This window comes from Mesoplodon densirostris, chromosome 3 (genome assembly GCF_025265405.1).
Source record: "Mesoplodon densirostris isolate mMesDen1 chromosome 3, mMesDen1 primary haplotype, whole genome shotgun sequence".
Lineage (NCBI taxonomy): Eukaryota > Metazoa > Chordata > Mammalia > Artiodactyla > Ziphiidae > Mesoplodon > Mesoplodon densirostris.
In genome coordinates this window covers 128,460,312-128,476,840 of record NC_082663.1, presented here as the reverse complement: position 1 = coordinate 128,476,840, position 16,529 = coordinate 128,460,312, and the positions used below count along the sequence as shown (strand labels likewise).

The 16,529-nt window shown below is 53.0% G+C and overlaps 1 protein-coding gene across 1 annotated transcript; it reads left to right on the top strand.

Annotated features, from left to right (window-relative positions):
• The first annotated feature begins 9,498 nt into the window (after positions 1-9,498).
• IL17B (interleukin 17B) lies at positions 9,499-13,597 on the top strand. The gene is made up of 3 exons (XM_060092048.1): positions 9,499-9,519; positions 11,826-12,115; positions 13,366-13,597. Exons 1-3 carry the CDS (start codon positions 9,499-9,501, stop codon positions 13,595-13,597), a joined length of 543 nt encoding a protein of 180 aa, XP_059948031.1.
• Positions 13,598-16,529: the final 2,932 nt, after the last annotated feature.

The window sequence follows — 16,529 nt, the reverse complement described above, 5'->3', positions numbered from 1 at the left end:
GTGAAAATGACTTGCAGAAAAAAAAAGAACTCTTCGAAGGAATTCAAACTGGTCAACATGAGGAACAGTGGAAAGAAGCACTGTTCTGTCTGGAGATGGTAGGCATTATTAAGTTAACATAATACTATGTTAACATTATACATAATAACTGACATTTATTGAATTCTTTCTATGAACCAGACTCTGGGCTAAGGGTTTACATTCATCCTTTTAGTTAACCTCACAGCAAATCTGTGAGGTAAGTACTTTGTCATGATCCTCACTTTATAGATAAAAAAACTGACAGTCTTTTTAGATGAAAGAATTTGCCTGAAGGACATAAGTGGTTGGAGCTAAGACTCCAGAACCCATGATTGACTGCTGTAAATCCACTGCCTACATACCTCTGATTCCATTATGGTGCTTGCGGAAGAAAGTATCGTGATAAAGCTTCTGTCATTCTGTGTTGCTGAGTGATTCTGATGAGCATAGCACGCCCAAGCAGCCTACACAGGACTTGTAATATAGGTGAGAAAGACGCCTTTGCTGGCCTAAGCCTCCAAGAGGATTGTTTGTTACTGCAGCACAACTTGGCCCATCCTGACTGATACTACTTGTCATAGGCAAAGGGAGCAGCTTTGTTCTTTGTATTCTCAAAAGGAAATTTGTCATCAGCAGATGGAAGTAGCGGGGAGGTAGACATTTAAAACAAGTAGAGACTAATAAGAAACTTGGGAGCATCTGACAGGAGTATCACTGAGATGCCAGCAAAATGATCTGTAGGGTCCCACTGAGCCTGTGATTCTAAGAATTGGTCTAAAAAACAAGATTTGTAAGTGATTCTGGAATGACAGAGTCAGAGCTGGCTCTATGGTTGAGATAATGAGGTAGAATGCAAAGGAATCCCAATATGGAAGACAAAAAATTATGGGCATAGCTCTGTGATTGCTTGACTGAAGAGCCAAACAATCCCAGTTTTTTCCAAGAGCACACTGCTGGTGGAGAGGGAGATTGGGGTCACCCCGACCCTTGAACTCTCTCCAGAGCTGACTCAGAAAACATACCCCTTGCGCACTGAGCCCTCTCGCCAGACACATTTCCCTCTAATGTAAGTTTGTCCGTAGAGCACAGCCAGGCCATATCAGAAATGATTTGGATGGCCTCTGGCTCTGTGTCCACTGCCCACTGACAGGATGCCCACTTCTAACCACGGCCTACTTCCAATGCTCATTCCCTAACTGGGAAAAAGGTTAGGGTGGGGTGGGAGTCAAGAGTGGTCTCAGAGTCCCAGCCTTTCATCTCAAGCTCTGCCCCCTTTTCCTCACTATATGAATATGGGCAGGTTATTTCCCTTCCCTGGGCCTCAATTTTGTCTTCTGTGAAAATCTTATATTCACATGGGATTGATGCCGGGAGTAAATAAAGTCACAGATATAAATGTGCTTTGTAAACTGTAGAGTGCTATGAATGTAAGAGGGATATCACTGTTAACACTAGGCAACTACTTGCAGCATCTGCCTGGGTCCTAGGGCTGGACCACCTCTGTCTCCCAGGGCCAGAAACCTTGACACTGTCTTCTAACAGTAGAACAATGATCGAGGCTTCTTTGGAAATGGACTTTGGAAATGGTCAGATTCCATGCTAGCCACTTCTTCCTCCTTCTCCACAAATATACAATATTTATGAGAACTGACCTTCCAATGGAAATTTGGCAAGATTTCACATTCTGGAGACATTGTACCTTCCTCCACATGCCCCGAGGGCTGAGGTCATGGGCTTCCCAGGAGATGAGGGAGTTCCCACGGACACAGTGGGTACAGGGGACTGAGAGGAGAGGGGCCCAGCAAGAGCCCTGAGTCACAGGCTGGTCCTAAAATGTTGGTACTGTTACCTCCACCATCAAGAACATGAGCTCAGGAACTTTTTTTTTTAAGTTAAAAAAAACTTCTTTTTTAATTAATTTTTTTTTGGCTGCATTGGGTCTTCGTTGCTGCGTGGGCTTTCTCTAGTTGCGGTGAGCGGGGGCTACTCTTGGTTGCGGTGTGCGTGCTTCTCATTGCAGTGGCTCCTCCTGTTGCGGAGCACGGGCCCTAAGCGCACGGGCTTCAGTAGTTGTGGAATGTGAGCTCAGTAGTTGCAGCATGCAGGCTCTAGGGCGTGCAGGCTTCAGTAGTTGTGGCTCGCGGGCTCTAGAGCGCAGGCTCAGTAGTTGTGGCGCATGGGCTTAGTTGCTCTGTGGCATGTGGGATCTTAGTTCCCTGACCAGGGATTGAACCCATGTCCCCTGCATTGGTAGGTGGCTTTGTAACCACTGGACCACCAGGGAAGTCCCTATATTTGATAAATGAAGGGAATAAACCCTTCTCGAGACCTCCCAAGGCTCTTCATTGCCCCTACCTTGAAGGCCACAGCTCCTAGAAACTTACAGAGCCTCTCAGACAAGGTATTTAAACCACCACCTGGGGCAGCTTCTCAATATTTTCTCCCAACAGTTTCAGGCCACAGAGACAAGCTTCTGCAGGGAGGCCTGGGTTGAGGCTCACTGCAGCTCTAAGAGCCTGTAAGTTTTTGAGGCTGTTTTCCAGTGGGGGAGGCAGGGTGGGATTGGAGGCCTTGGCTGTGGCCATAACGCTTGCTGACATGTGAGGTGATGCATCTTGGAGTCACTGCCTGTCCCCCAAGTGGTGGGTAGTGAGTAGCCTCAGGGTTTCTCTGTTCTCTCCGCAGGTCCTGCTCTGGTAGCAGTGGGGGCCCAGGCTCCTGAGCCAGGCGCTGAGAAGCACGTGTGACTAAGGCATGTCCGCTGCCTGCAAGAAGCTTTCACCTGGTGACTCTTCAAAAAAAATAGTAAAACAAAACATGCACGTGCAAGACCCCAGCCGCAAATTTGCAGTCACGCAGATATACACCAAAACCAGCGCAATAAAAACAGCGCTATCTGAGCCAATAGCTGAAGCCAATATCTAATTCAGCCTTTGGTAAGTACCATCCGTTATTAGCTGTGTTGGGGGAGCAGGCCTTTGAACCCAAGCTGCAGGGGAAGTGTCCCCCCTCCCCCTGCCTCTCCCTCCCAGGACTCCTCTCCCATAAACAGCCAGGAGACTCCACCCCCTTTTCCCCTCATCCTCCACAGCACAAGCTCTTCTTCCTCCGGGGTCCGGGCTCTGGGGGTCTGAAGAGAACATTTCTCATGTTGTACCCTTTTCCTGCTTCCGCTGGAGGACGGGGCTTCCCACCCAAAATAGATGCAGACCCACCCAGCAAGAGGAGGGGCTGACAGCTTGTGGGGGAAGATCAGAACTCTGGATCTTGTAAGTTCAGACGTCCTGTAAACTCTGACCAGAGTATAAACATCTCCTGGGACTGAGGGGAGGATGTGCTGGTGGGCAGGGGGCCCGGCGCCTCCATCTGCCCTGGGGACAGGCTGTTTATTCAACATCCCTCACGGGCCCCCTTGGGCTCCTTCCTGTCTAGGTCTGGGCAAGTAGAGGCAGGCAGGACAGCCCCATATGGGGCCTGAGGCCTTGGACATAAGATCCGACCTCTCTGGGCTGGAAGGGAACTCTTTTTTTTTTTTTTTCCTTGCGGCACGCGGGCCTCTCACTGTTGTGGCCTCTCCCTCTGCGGAGCACAGGCTCCGGACGCGCAGGCCCAGCGGCCATGGCTCACGGGCCCAGCCGCTCCGCGGCATATGGGATCCTCCCGGACTGGGGCACAAACCCGCGTCCCCTGCATCGGCAGGAGGACTCCCAACCACTGTGCCACCAGGGAAGCCCTGGAAGGGAACTTCTAAAGCTCAACAAGCTCAACTCTCTCTTCTTTTTGCATCTCCCTCACAACTGGTCTTCTGGCCTCTGCTAAAACACCTTGGCTAATGGGGAGCTCAGGGCAATCCATTCTATTACTGGCACTCTGGCAGCTGGAAAGTTTTAGAAAAAAGTTGTTCTAGAATTGTTCAGTGTGAGCTGATTGAGCACAGCTAAGAATAATGTGTACAACAAAATAATAGCAGGACCATTCACTGAGCTCACGCTGTGCCAGGTGCTTTATGTGCGTTATCCCATTAAATTCTCCTTCCTCTCAAGGAGGACACATAGGCTCAGAAAAGTCAGGCCACTTGCCCAAGGTGACCCAGCAGTTTTGTGGAGGGGCTGGGGTTCAGTTGCTTTAGTTCAAAGTGTGTGCTTTAAATATTAGCCTATACTGGTTTTTCCCAATCAAAAAGCAAAAATAGCACACATAACACAAAAACACCGTACAACAAACACAGTCACACACAAACCAACCACATTACCATAAAAGCAACCCAAACTGGCCAAATCTTAAGTACCCTTTGTATGCCAGGCAAATCATAATTTTTATGATAAAGCCACTTTAACAACCCTAGGAGGAAACTGAGGCTCATTGAAGTTAGGAAAACTGGATGTGGCTACATTAGAAGGGGCAGAGCATGTGTCCAAGCACCACTTCTGAAGTCTGCCGTCTCCCGCTACACCATACTGCATGATAGGAGGGCACTGTAGCATAACGAAAGAGAAAACTTTTCTCATTATTATTATTATGTTCAACATCGAGAGCTTTAAAAAGCGGGATGTGCATCCTCAGAGATGAATGATCTCCCTACACTGGACGTGTCTAGCAAAGATGCTTTAGAAGAGGTTCCTACACAAGATATCCCCCAGCATCAATCCGCAGCCCAGAAACACAAACTTGGTGTTTTCGAGGCTGGATGCTGGGTGGAAGGGAGGCCTCGGCCACCCAGCCCCAGAGCACAAGCCCACCCCTTGCAGTCCTTCTCCTCCTCAACTCGCATTTCCTTGACGGCTCCCCTGGGGGAGGAGGTATTGGCGCCTGGCCTGGGCAGAGGGTCATGTGGATGTGGCGGACCCTCTGCATGTCCCAGTGGCCGCCCATTCAACACCCAGGCCTTGCCCTTTTTGAGAACTGGGAGCTTTCTGGCTGGGTCTGTTCCCACCAACAGCGTTCCCATCCAGGGAGCTTAAAATAGTGCCTCTTGGCTGGGGCTCTGGAGTGAGCAGTGAGGGAGGCATTTGTGCAAATATGGGCCTGGGAGAAGGACTCCTACCCCAAGAGGGTGGGGGTGGGGTGGGGTGGGCAGTGCGGCAGGAGAGCCAAGACCTCCAGTGGAGGATGCGCCCTCCTGGCCACAGCCCCCCTCCATCTTGCAGTAGAGGCGCCTGCTAGTCTCCTCCTGCCTCCCCGACCTTACTGGGTCCACTTGGGCAAATCTCTACACCGAATCCCTCAGGTCTTCCTGGCCCAGCCGAGGCTCCAGGGTGGGCCCACTGGGAACAGGGACCTCTACATTCTTCTGCTGGTTCTATCCTTGTCCCCACCTCCTACCTAGGAACACTCCAGAAGCATCCTTTTGAAGGCCCAACTCAAAAGTTATTTTTAATAATCACAGTGACAATTGCAGCTGCCACTAACTGAGGGCTTACTTTTGTCAAGCGCTCTGCTAAGTGCTTTAACGTGCATTGTCCTTGGTCCCCACGACCATCCACTGAGAGCCAAGTTACCATTATCTCCACTCTGCAGAAGAAACTAAGGCTCAGAGAAGTCAAGTAACTTTCCCAAGGTCACACAGCTCTGAATTGGCAGAGGCAGGATTAAAACTCAGGTCTGTCAACCTCTGGAGTCTGAACTCTTACCTCCTGAGCTGCACCTCCTCCTCCGGGTCCCCGCTGCTCTGGGCTCCCGTGCTCCATCCCAGCATTATCACCCTGTATCACATACATACGGCTGTTTTGATTCAATGCATCAAGTATTCAGTGAAGGCCTACTATGTGCCAGGAACATTGCTGGGTGCCATGCCCACACCCTGGGAGCTCTCAGATCCCCTTGGAGGACTCTAGTCTGGGCTTGGGCTCAGTGACCTCCCTGACATGCAGGATCTGGTTTGAAGATGTCAGGGTGAGGTTGAGGCAAGCACAGACCCTCCTTGATGATCAGCTGCCTCCTTCCTGGACATTCCTGCCTCCTTCCTGGCTGTGATGCTCCTCTCCTTCCCGCACAGCAGGGAACAACAGCATGTGCAGGAATCAGACAAACTTGCTTTGAATGCTCTGTGACTTTGGGCTCTCTGAGCCTCAGTTTCCCCATCCGTAGATTCGGGATAAAATTAGGACCTCACCACAGGGTGGTTGGAAGGATTTAATAAAACAATGCACAGGAAGGACTTAGCACAGTGCCTGGTGGTCAGTAAGTAGAATTATACAGCAGCTATTATTGCTAATTGTTTCTTTCTGAAAATTACGGTGTCCAGGTGCCAGATGCTTAGGGCCTAGCACGTGGTAGGTGCTCCACGTGAAGGGAATCACTCACACAGCACACAGAAGCCCCCAACCCTCCCCACCTCTGCCACCTCACTCTTGGCTGGTCGTGCTGTTCCTGATCTGATGTGGAAGGTGTCCCGGACACTGGTCCTCATCAACAGTAGGGTCACTTGGGCAGCCGGGGGCAGGCAAAGGACTTTTACTTACCTGGTTCCCTCGTTTTCAGCCCAGGGTCCATTCTAGGGAAAAGGGGTGGCTGGCACGGAAGTTCTGCCAGGATTTGCCTGGTCCTTGGGGGTGTCTGGCTTTCTGGTGGCGCCACCTGGTGGTAAGTACAGAACTGCTCCTAGCTGGGAGGCAGCTAACAGACCTGGTGGCTCTGAGCACGACCATTCCCTGACACTCACTCTCCAGCCCATCTACCCCTTTCCTCATTCTCCTGTGTTGACCACCTTCTGCGAGAAAAGACCTAAGGACCCCAACTCTGCTGTGGGGCAGAGACCCCTGAAGCCCAATTTCCCATGCCTCCCTCAGGCCTGGCTCTGACCTGAGGGGTAGGGTCTCTAAGTGGTTGGCCAGGGTTCACCCTCAGGATATCCTTCAGGGCTGATGACCTCTCAGTGGTTTCTATAAACAAAGGCTGGAAGAATGGGCCTCCTTCCTGGCCTGAGATGGCCCAGGAACGGGAAACCCAGTGATGGTCCCTGGGCCCATCCTTGACTCCCCACTGTACCTGCTTGGGTACACACAGATCTCCCTCCACATTGAGGGGGCTCTGGGACTCCCAGAGGGACTGGCCTGGCTCCTAGGTTCCCTCTTAAGCAGCCAAGAGGCCTAGCCCAGCCCAGAGCTGTATGTATAAAGTTTGGAGAAAACTAGTAAGAATTAGAAGACTGAATTGTGCTCAAACCAGCCTTACCCCGCCTTGCACCGACATGCTGTGTGAGCTTGGGTAAGGCCCGTCCCTCCCTGGGCCTTGGTCTCCTTGTGGTAGAATGGCGGTGGGGCAGGGAATGAGCTAGGGGATAGGTGAGGACCCCTATAGCTCCCAGACTGGGGCCTTGTTAAGGTGCAAATTCCTGGGCCCGCCCCATCAGAACCCTGGAATTTACATGAAGTTGGAAGCTGAGGCGGCCAAGTCCTGTCTTCGGGAGACGGAAGCCAGCAGTGTGTGTTGACAGCAGGTAAGGAGAGTGTGATGGTTTCAGGGGTCCTGAGAAGCAGAGGAACCCCCTAGCAGCCCAATCCCCATCTTTTAATTTCTCCACCTTTCCGTGGATGCAGGGATGTGTCCCCCCAGCTGCGTGTCTGTTGGACCCCACCGGCAGCAGCAGCAGAGCGACAGCAAGGAGGCTGCACAGGTTACAGCCAGGTTGCCCCCATCCTTCTCCCCCTTGTGCTGGCTGTTCCACTGGTTCAAAGGACAGTGGGGGGGGGGCTGGGACAGCCTGGGGTGGGACTGGGGGCCCTTGTTGCTTGAGGAAGTATTTTCAGAGTCTCCCTCCCTCTGGAGTTTCCAGTGGTAGAATAGAGCCCTGTCTAGTATTTGACCAAATATGGTGGTATCTCTCATGAGCTCAAGCCTCAGCCAGCTTCTCAGTTATGCTGTGGAAACCTGCCCCGGACAGATTAATCTTGTGACATTCAGGAGCGCCTTGCACCCTGCGTTCTTCCCCTCGGTGATTCCTGTAAATGGCCAAGAGTGGCCCTGAGTAGGACGGTGCAGTCCTGGTTGCCTGTTCACGGTGTCCCTCCCCTGTCCTCTTCACACCCCCTTCCACCCCCTCCTCCATCTCCCGGGGTGGGGGGACTTGTTCGCTTACATTCAGCTGGGCTGCTCACTCAAGGGGAGAGATCCAGACCAGCAGGGCTGGTCCGTTCAGCCCGTGATTCCAGGATGTGTAGAGCCTGGGGTCACCTGAGCTCATGAAATTGTGGCCAGAGCCTGTGAAGCCCAGAAGTCTCTCAGCCATGAGGGTGGGCCCGAGGGGGTAGAAAGGAGAACTGGCTGAGCAATGAGAACCGTGCTTGCTCTCATGCTAATAGAACAGCTAACGTTCCCAGTAACAATTATACAATTATTTTATAATGATAACTTTCATAATAAACATCTGTGTTTATTGAGCACATACTACGTGGCACTGTGCCAGTTGTTTAACATGGGTTATCTCCCTTACTCCTGTGGCAGCCCCGAGGGGTGGCTACTATGATAGCCCCATCCTAGAGATGGGGGCACTGAGACTCAGAAAGATTTCAGGGAGAAATGGGCCGGGCCACTGTCGATTCCTGGGTACGACTCCCATTTTACAGAGAAGGAAACTGAGGCTGAGAGAGAGTGGAAGTCACAAGCAGCCGCAAAGGGGCAGGCCCTTGGAGTGGAGACCTTCTCTACACGAGGGGGAGCGTTGCATCTGGAAGGCCAGGACAACCGGCCGTGAAGTCCTCACGAACCCGTGACTTGGTCTGCGTGAGAGCACACAGATTCAGAAACATGTTCATAGCAGGCCAGAATTGTGCAGAAAATATGCCAAGAAAAACAGAGTGGGGTGGTGGATAAAGCCCCACATGGGGACCAGATACGAACCCCAGCTCTGTCATCTCTCACTCACTGTATAATCCTAGACAAGTCCCTTCTTTACTCTGGCCTCAGTTTCCCCTCCTGTGAGCTACCAGTGTACTGGGGGCCACGGAGCTCACCTGAGGCTGGCTGAGGCCGGAGTGCCTGAGGCTGTTTCCCTGGGAGATGGGGCCTGTGTCCCACTCCTGGCTAGCTCTCTCTGAGAACATTTGATCTCCTGACCAACGGACAGCCTGTCCCTCCTCCACCCTTGCCCCCTTGCCATCCCCCAAACTAACGAAGCCGATTGTCTCAGGCGGCCCTGTGGGTGCTGGCTGGGCGGCCAGCCGCAGGCCACAGGCGGAGGTGCCACCCGCCAGAGCCCCATCAGACACACAGGGCATTGTCCCTCAGTCAACAGCCCCTGGGCACCTCGGCCCAGCTCCTGGCCTGCCCCCACACCCCTCACCGCCTGCCACTGCGCCAGGCCCAGCCAGCTGGGGGCCCAAGGCTCCCAGGCGATGACGAGCCCACCCACCCACTCCCCCAGCAGCCCCCTGATGAGCTATAATTGCTTCGCGCAGTCCTGTTGCTGCCATTCTCCTGGCGGAGGCATCTGGGGTTCCAGGCGGGTGGCAGCTGCAGGCCGATCGCCTGGCTCGCAGGATGGACTGGCCACACAACCTGGTACGTGACGATTCCCCACTCCACCCCCATCCCTTTTTAGGGCCTGAATGTTTCGTTACTTCTTCTCTATTGATTAATAGCAGCCTCTGTTTGGCTTGGAATCTGCAGAGGTGAGTTCTCCCTCTGTCCTCTCCCCCAGGACACGAAGGAAACAGAGACGGGTCTCAGAGGCTGCAGCCATGGCCAGTAGCTCGGCTCCTGAGCTGGGCTCAGCCCCATGACACTGAAGCCCTTTCAGGCCAAAGGCATATGGGGAGATCTTGGCCATCTCTGTTATCGGGGTTTTTCCAAAGAGTCTCTGGGTCCTGAGATCTAGGCTGTGTGACCCTGGGCAAGTCCTTCTGTTTCTCTGTTTCCCATCTATAAAGGGAGAGCCAGAGTTTAAGAACGCCATGTGAGAAGCTCCGATGAGAAAGCCTATTGTTAGGGAGACATTTTTCTGCAGCAGAATTTAGGACCAAAATGGAAGAATCCAGCCACTTGAATCTGTCATGGATTTTGTGCCAAGAAATGGTTCTGCTGAGAGGGGCTCTGCCAGAACTTGTTTCTAAGGGTCAAGGCTGGCTGGGTAGATTGGCACGGGCCGTGTGGGTGGTAGGGTGAGGGATACAAGGCAGGTGGGAGCCTGGCTAGATTCAACGAGGAGATGAAATTCCCCCTAGAGGGTCCTCCCTTCTGACCAGCCCTGGCCCCCACCCAAGTCCTGGCCTTTCTCTCCCGGCTTCCTGAGGAGTCTGTGTTCTGCTGGGCTCCCAGGTCCTCTCCCGTGTGAGTGAGAGGCTTTCCTGATGCTCCCAGATGTGGATGGCGTTGGGTGAGGGTGGACAAGGGGTCAGGCAGGTAGAGGGTCCGGGTGTGGACGAGGGGAGCAAAGCTGTCATGGAGGCCAACAGGGATCCTTGGCCATGACCTGCCCACCTCCCCAGCTGCATCTCCCAGCTGCCTCTTTCAGCCTCCTTTCAGCAAAGCTCTTAACCAACTGAAACTTCATTTCACACTTTCCTTCCCCCACCCCGTACAATTTTTAGGCTCCCTCTGCCCATATCTGCCTCTGTCTTATCCTTCAAACCTCACCAGACACTCCCTCTCCCCAGAAAGTCTTTGCAAGACCACCCCACTGCCACAAGGCTAAGCGGGTGGCCCTGCTCTTCTCTAACCACATGCTGTGTGGTCCCATCCACACACTGCTGCTAGCGAGGCTTAGGTGCACGTTTTCTTGTTCGCCGTCTGTTTTCCTTGCCAGACTGTAAGCGACAGATGGGCAGGGATGGTGACAGGCATTCATTCACTCAGCAAATGTTTACTGAATACCTAAGTGCCCAGTACCGTGCAGACACGGGGGACAAGGCAGTGTGTGGGAACGGATACGATGCTGGCCCTCATGGAGCCTGTGCTAGGTGTGGGCCCAACGTATGAAAGAATCACATGTATGCACCATAAGACTGCAGTCACGCAACAGGCATCAGGTGTTGAGAGCCCAAGAAGGTCCACAGAGGCCTCCCTAAGGAAGCGGCACTGGAGCCAAGACCTGAAGGGTGAGAGGCAGGACTCTGCAGGGAACAGCCTGTGCAAGGTCCTTGTGCAGAAAGGAGCATGGGGAGAGGAAGGTTTGCGAGAAGGCCCGAGGCTGAAGCACGGGTGTGAGGGGCAGCCAGGAGTGATTTGAGGGAGGAGAACTCAGCAGAGGTCTGGCCTGGGCAGGTGATGTTAATAGGTTTGCATTTCAAACACCCATCCTTGGCCAGGGTGTGGAGAATTGATTGGAAGGAGACAGGGGAGGATGTGGGGTACCAGGTAGGAGGCTGGTTGAGCTGTCCAAGAAGGGGAGGCTGGTGGTACAGATAGTGAAGTGGATGGCTGGGGAGATTTTTTTTTTTTTTTTTTTTTTTTTTTGCGGTACGTGGGCCTCTAACTGTTGTGGCCTCTCCCCTTGCGGAGCACAGGCTCCAGACGCACAGGCTCAGCGGCCATGGCTCATGGGCCCAGCCGCTCCGCGGCATGTGGGATCTTCTCGGACCAGGGCACGAACCCGCGTCCCCTGCATCAGCAAGCGGACTCTCATCCACTGCGCCACCAGGGAAGCCCTGGGGAGATTCTTAAGAGGTGCATCAGGACTTAGCGATGACCGTGGTGCATACATGCATCTGTACACATGTGGTGGGCTGGTGGGACCAGGCCAGGGCATGACAGGTGAGGGTGGCCCCGCTAGAGGTCTTGCCTCTTCCTTCCCCCTTACTTGGGCCCCAAATCTTAGCCCAGAGGGAGACCTGGCTCTCCCACCTTTGACCTGTGGCCTTCCTCCCCAGCTATTCCTTCTCACCATCTCCATCTTCCTGGGGCTGGGCCAGCCCAGGAACCCCAAAGGCAAGAGGAAGGGGCAAGGGCGGCCTGGGACCCTGGCCCCTGGGCCTCACCAGGTGCCGCTGGACCTCGTGTCCCAGGCAAAGCCATATGCCCGCATGGAGGAATATGAGAGGAACCTGGGGGAGATGGTGGCCCAGCTGAGGAACAGCTCCGAGCCAGCCAGGAGGAAGTGTGAGGTCAACCTGCAGCTGTGGCTGTCCAACAAGAGGAGCCTGTCGCCCTGGGGCTACAGGTAGGCCAGGCTGGGCAGCAGTGGGTAAGCTGTGTGTTGGGGGCTGGAGGGGATGCCTTGCCCACTCTCCCTGTCATTGTAAGAGCTAAGACCTTGGATTTGGAGGCCTGGGTTTGCATCTTGGCTCTGCCTTTTACTGGCTGTGTGGCTTTGGGCAAGTGGCTTAGCCTCTCTGAGCCTCAGATTCCTCAACTATAAGTGGAGGTGATAATAATATCTACTTCATAGGCTTGTTATTAAATGAGATATCCATGCAGGGCACCGCCGTTGTGTTCTCCAAGTCTCCAGTGAAGGGCCTGCAAGGCATTCCCCAAATGTCACGTCCTCCAGCTCCGAGTGCCTTGTACACACCTCTAGTTACAGCACTTCCAGGCAGTACTGAGTTGGCTGCGTGCACATCTGTCTCTCAAGCTAGACTGGGACCATCCCAGTGCCTGCATCAGAATCATCTAAGGATTCTCATGCCCCATTCAATCAAAACCTCCAGGGATGAGGCTCAGCAAGTGGCATTATCTACATTTCCACATGGTTAGGATACACAGCTGGGCTTGGGAATCAAGACCTGCTGCCCCTAGGGGACAGGAGTGGTGTCTTAACTTGGTTGTAGCTCCACTTCCCAGCACACCACCTGGGCACAAAGAAGGGGCCATGTGTATATGTGGAGAATAAATAATGAAGAAAAGGACTGACCCTGAAGGGTCCTCACTCATGAACCCAGGCCAGAGATTTTTAGCCACACACCTTATGTCCCGAGACTCTAGAAGAGTATGTTCAATAGTTTTCTGTGACAGTGTAAAGACCAATATGGTAGCCACTAGCCTCATGTGACTACTGAGCACTTGGAATGTGGCTAGTGTGACTGGGGAGCTAATTTTGATTATTTTAAGCCCAAACAGCCACATGTTGCTAGTGGCTCCCATACCTGGAAGGTGGCAACTGGAAGGGTCCATAAAGATCCTCCGAAGCTGGCCTTCTACTTCACTGTGCCCATGACTTTCTTGGGGATCTTAAGAGGATGCGGGTTCTGATTCAGGAGGTCTGGGGTAGGGAGAGATTCTGCATTTCTAACAAGCTCCCAGGTGATGCTGATGCTGCAGGTCCACAAGCCCACTGCCCTTCCTCCAGCATGGCACGGTCTTGCTGTACAATCAAAACCTGGGTTAGGAAAGGCAGGGGCATCGGGGGTGGGCACCAATTTGTCTTTCCCACAACCTTCCTTCTGCCCTGTGCTCTCTCCTGCCTTCCCGCAGCATCAACCATGACCCTAGCCGCATTCCTGCAGACCTGCCGGAGGCGCGGTGCCTGTGTCTGGGCTGCGTGAACCCCTTCACCATGCAGGAGGACCGCACCATGGTGAGCGTGCCCGTGTTCAGCCAGGTGCCTGTGCGTCGTCGCCTCTGCCCGCTGCCGCCACGCACCGGGCCCTGCCGCCAGCGCGCAGTCATGGAGACCATCGCCGTGGGCTGCACCTGCATCTTCTGAGACAGCCCTCCCTGCACCCCCATGCCAAGCAAGGCAATGAAAAGTAAAGGCTGTCTTTCGGAAAGCAAGACTTTGGGTTTGCTCCTTGTGGCTCTGAAGCCAAAACCGGGTGGGAGATAGATTTCGATCAATGTGAAGGAGGATTTTTCCATCACCCCGTGTTCTCCAGCGCTGAGATGGGTTATTACAAAAATATTGCATTCATGTCTACCATGTAGGACAGTTACTTTCTTTAATTTGGGTTTATAAGCCTATATTTCAGCCACGTTATTGGAGCTTGGTTGGTATAAACCTATCTAGCAATGAACAAGAGTTGATTCTCCCCAGTTAAGTCAAGGGCCATTACAAAGAGGCCCTTTAGAAGCAGTGAGCTCCCTGTCTCTGGAAGGGTCCAGCTAAGGCTGAGCCTCTAAAGAGTATTGTGGAGCGGATTCCTCCTTTGGATAGAGTCGATGATGTACATAGTCTCTTTCAACCCAGATTCTCTGCATGTCAGACTTAGATCCAGAGAAGACCCTCCAGGTTGCCAAAGAGCAGGGGGTTTTAACCTGGGCCAGTTAGCACCTAAATTTTCATGTGGGCATGTCTTTCTGGGCTGGAGACTCCTGGCTTTGAACAAACACTCAAGAGTTGAGAACATTAATGAAGATCATTCTTTCATCCAGCCTTATCCACAAGGGGATCTGGTTAGATAGTTTGCTGTATCAGTGGTTCTCAAACTATAGCTAGCACTGGAATCCCCCGAAGGGCTTGTTTAAATACAGATTGCTGGGCCCCATGCACAGCGGTTCTGAGTCAGTAGGTTTGAGGGGGGCGCTGAGACTTTAACTTTCTAACCCAGTGGTTCCCAGGTGATGCTGACGCTGCTGGTATGGGGACCACACTTTGAGAACTACTGGCTTATACCAAGACCCTTTGCTGATCAAAAAGGCAGTGTGGACTGACTTGCCCTAAAGCCCCTGCTGGCTCCTGACCCCTGGATGCTAATTCCAACCCCCTCTCCCATTAGCCCCTTGCAATTCAATCCTCCCCTGCCCTCCTAGCTCCTGCAGAAAATCCTAAGTCAGCTGTTCTAGGGGCTAAAAATACCTTCCCTCTCCGAAGACAGCTGAGGGGCTCAGGCTATTTTCTGAGGGTAAGAATAGCTGGCACTTTACAGTTAATTTCAATAAGAGGGCCAATAGCCAGCACAGGAATACTTTACTTGGCTGCTCTAACTTCAGTGCCTGAAGCAGCTTTAGTTCTGAATGTTTTCAGGGTCTAATTCATGAAAGGGCAGTGGTTAGGTATGTGCCTGTCTGGGCTGGCAAGTAACTTACCTTTTTTGGTATTGTTCTAGAGTGGATACTGGTTAAAATTACCCCAGGAAGCTTCGGCCTGGTTCCAGACACATGGAAAATAGACTTCATGTGCCAGCGCGTGCGGATGCCTTCAGCAGCCGCTTCTCCTCCCTGGGGGGTTGCTCTTCTCTGAAGCCCCTGCAGCCTGCTCTCCAGGCCTTAAGACTTCAGCTGAACACAAGGGACCCATGGCCTCCAAGGCCTTTTTGTGGGGTAAGGGCCTGGGAGCCCCCTGGGTGCCCAGGGCATAGGGATCGGGTGCAGAAGCTCCTCATCTGGGTGGTTCTGGCTGTCCTCCTCCTACCAGCGCATCAGACACACAGAGATGCTCAACAAATGCCAGTTAGTTTTATGCGGATCTTGCCTTTTCCTCTTTCTGGGCTTCGGTTTTCTCATCTGTGAAACAAGCAGGTGGGATTTAGGGATCTCCAGTGTCTTTTCTGGTTTTACTATTCCGTGACTTAGGAGCTTGGCCTGGCAGCTGACCCTTCCCAGTTCCGTGGTTTAAAGGCAGCAGCAGGGAGTTCAGGACCTTTGGAGAGGCAGGTCTACACTACCCCAGAACCTCATTTGCTCTAAGTGGGTTTCATGTTTTCCACTGTCTGGTGAGAACTTTCCACTCCGTGAGAACAGAGGCCTCATTTAACTCCTTCAGCGTTGCATGGGCAATACCTAGCAAGTGCCCGGTGCAAAATAGGGGTGCAGGGCTTGTTGAACGAATGAATGCATACATGCACAGAAGCCTCTAGAGGGAGCCCAAGCTCTGCCCTTAGCTTCCCCTGTGGCTCCTTCAAAGGCGGGTCAGGATCAAGGCTTTCCTCTCTCCCTCACTATTCCTCACCCACCTCAAACTCTACCCTCTACAGCCCTCCTCCCCACAAAGTGCTGAAATTTTGCTTGGCTCACCTGCTCTAGGGGTGGAGTCTAGGGGTGAAGCGTTAAAAGTCTACTGCGTTGCACCCGGGACTCCTGAGGTGGTGTGGTCTCTTTCCTGTTTTGTTTGGCAGATCATAGGGCTCTCTCTGTCTTTGCAAATGCTCTGTCTTCTCCCAGAGAGCTGTGGGCCCTTGGGGGCTTCTTTCCTGGCCTGAGAAGGCTAGGGTGGCCCTGGGGCCAAGGCTTCCTGCTGGTTCCCATGCTCCCTTCTGATGCCTTCAGGAATCTCTGGCAGAGAGGCGGTGGGATCCAGCTCTCAGGTTTGGGCTGGCGGAAGCAGGCAGCGTAGGCATTTTGGCCTGCTTTTGGTCTGAGCTGCTCAGGCCTGCCTACCCAGATAAAGGAAGTTTCTGAAGGACCAGCCCGCTCCACTGCAGTCAGGTTGAGGATCAAGTGTATCTGCCCTGGTTTGCCTCTTCTGTGCACACATTCTTAGGGATGCAAGGGACGGGTGGTTATTAGGGACAAGTCTGGTACTGGCCTTGGTCCTCTGGCCCAATACCAGCGATCATTGGTTACACCATGACAGCCCAGAGCATCTTTATTTCAAACACAGGCCATGACATACTGTAAGAGGTCATTACATACTGATTTCATTGGACCTGAGAGGAAGGGGAGGGCACAGCCCCCTCCTGAATCTGGTTGTCAGTGTACCT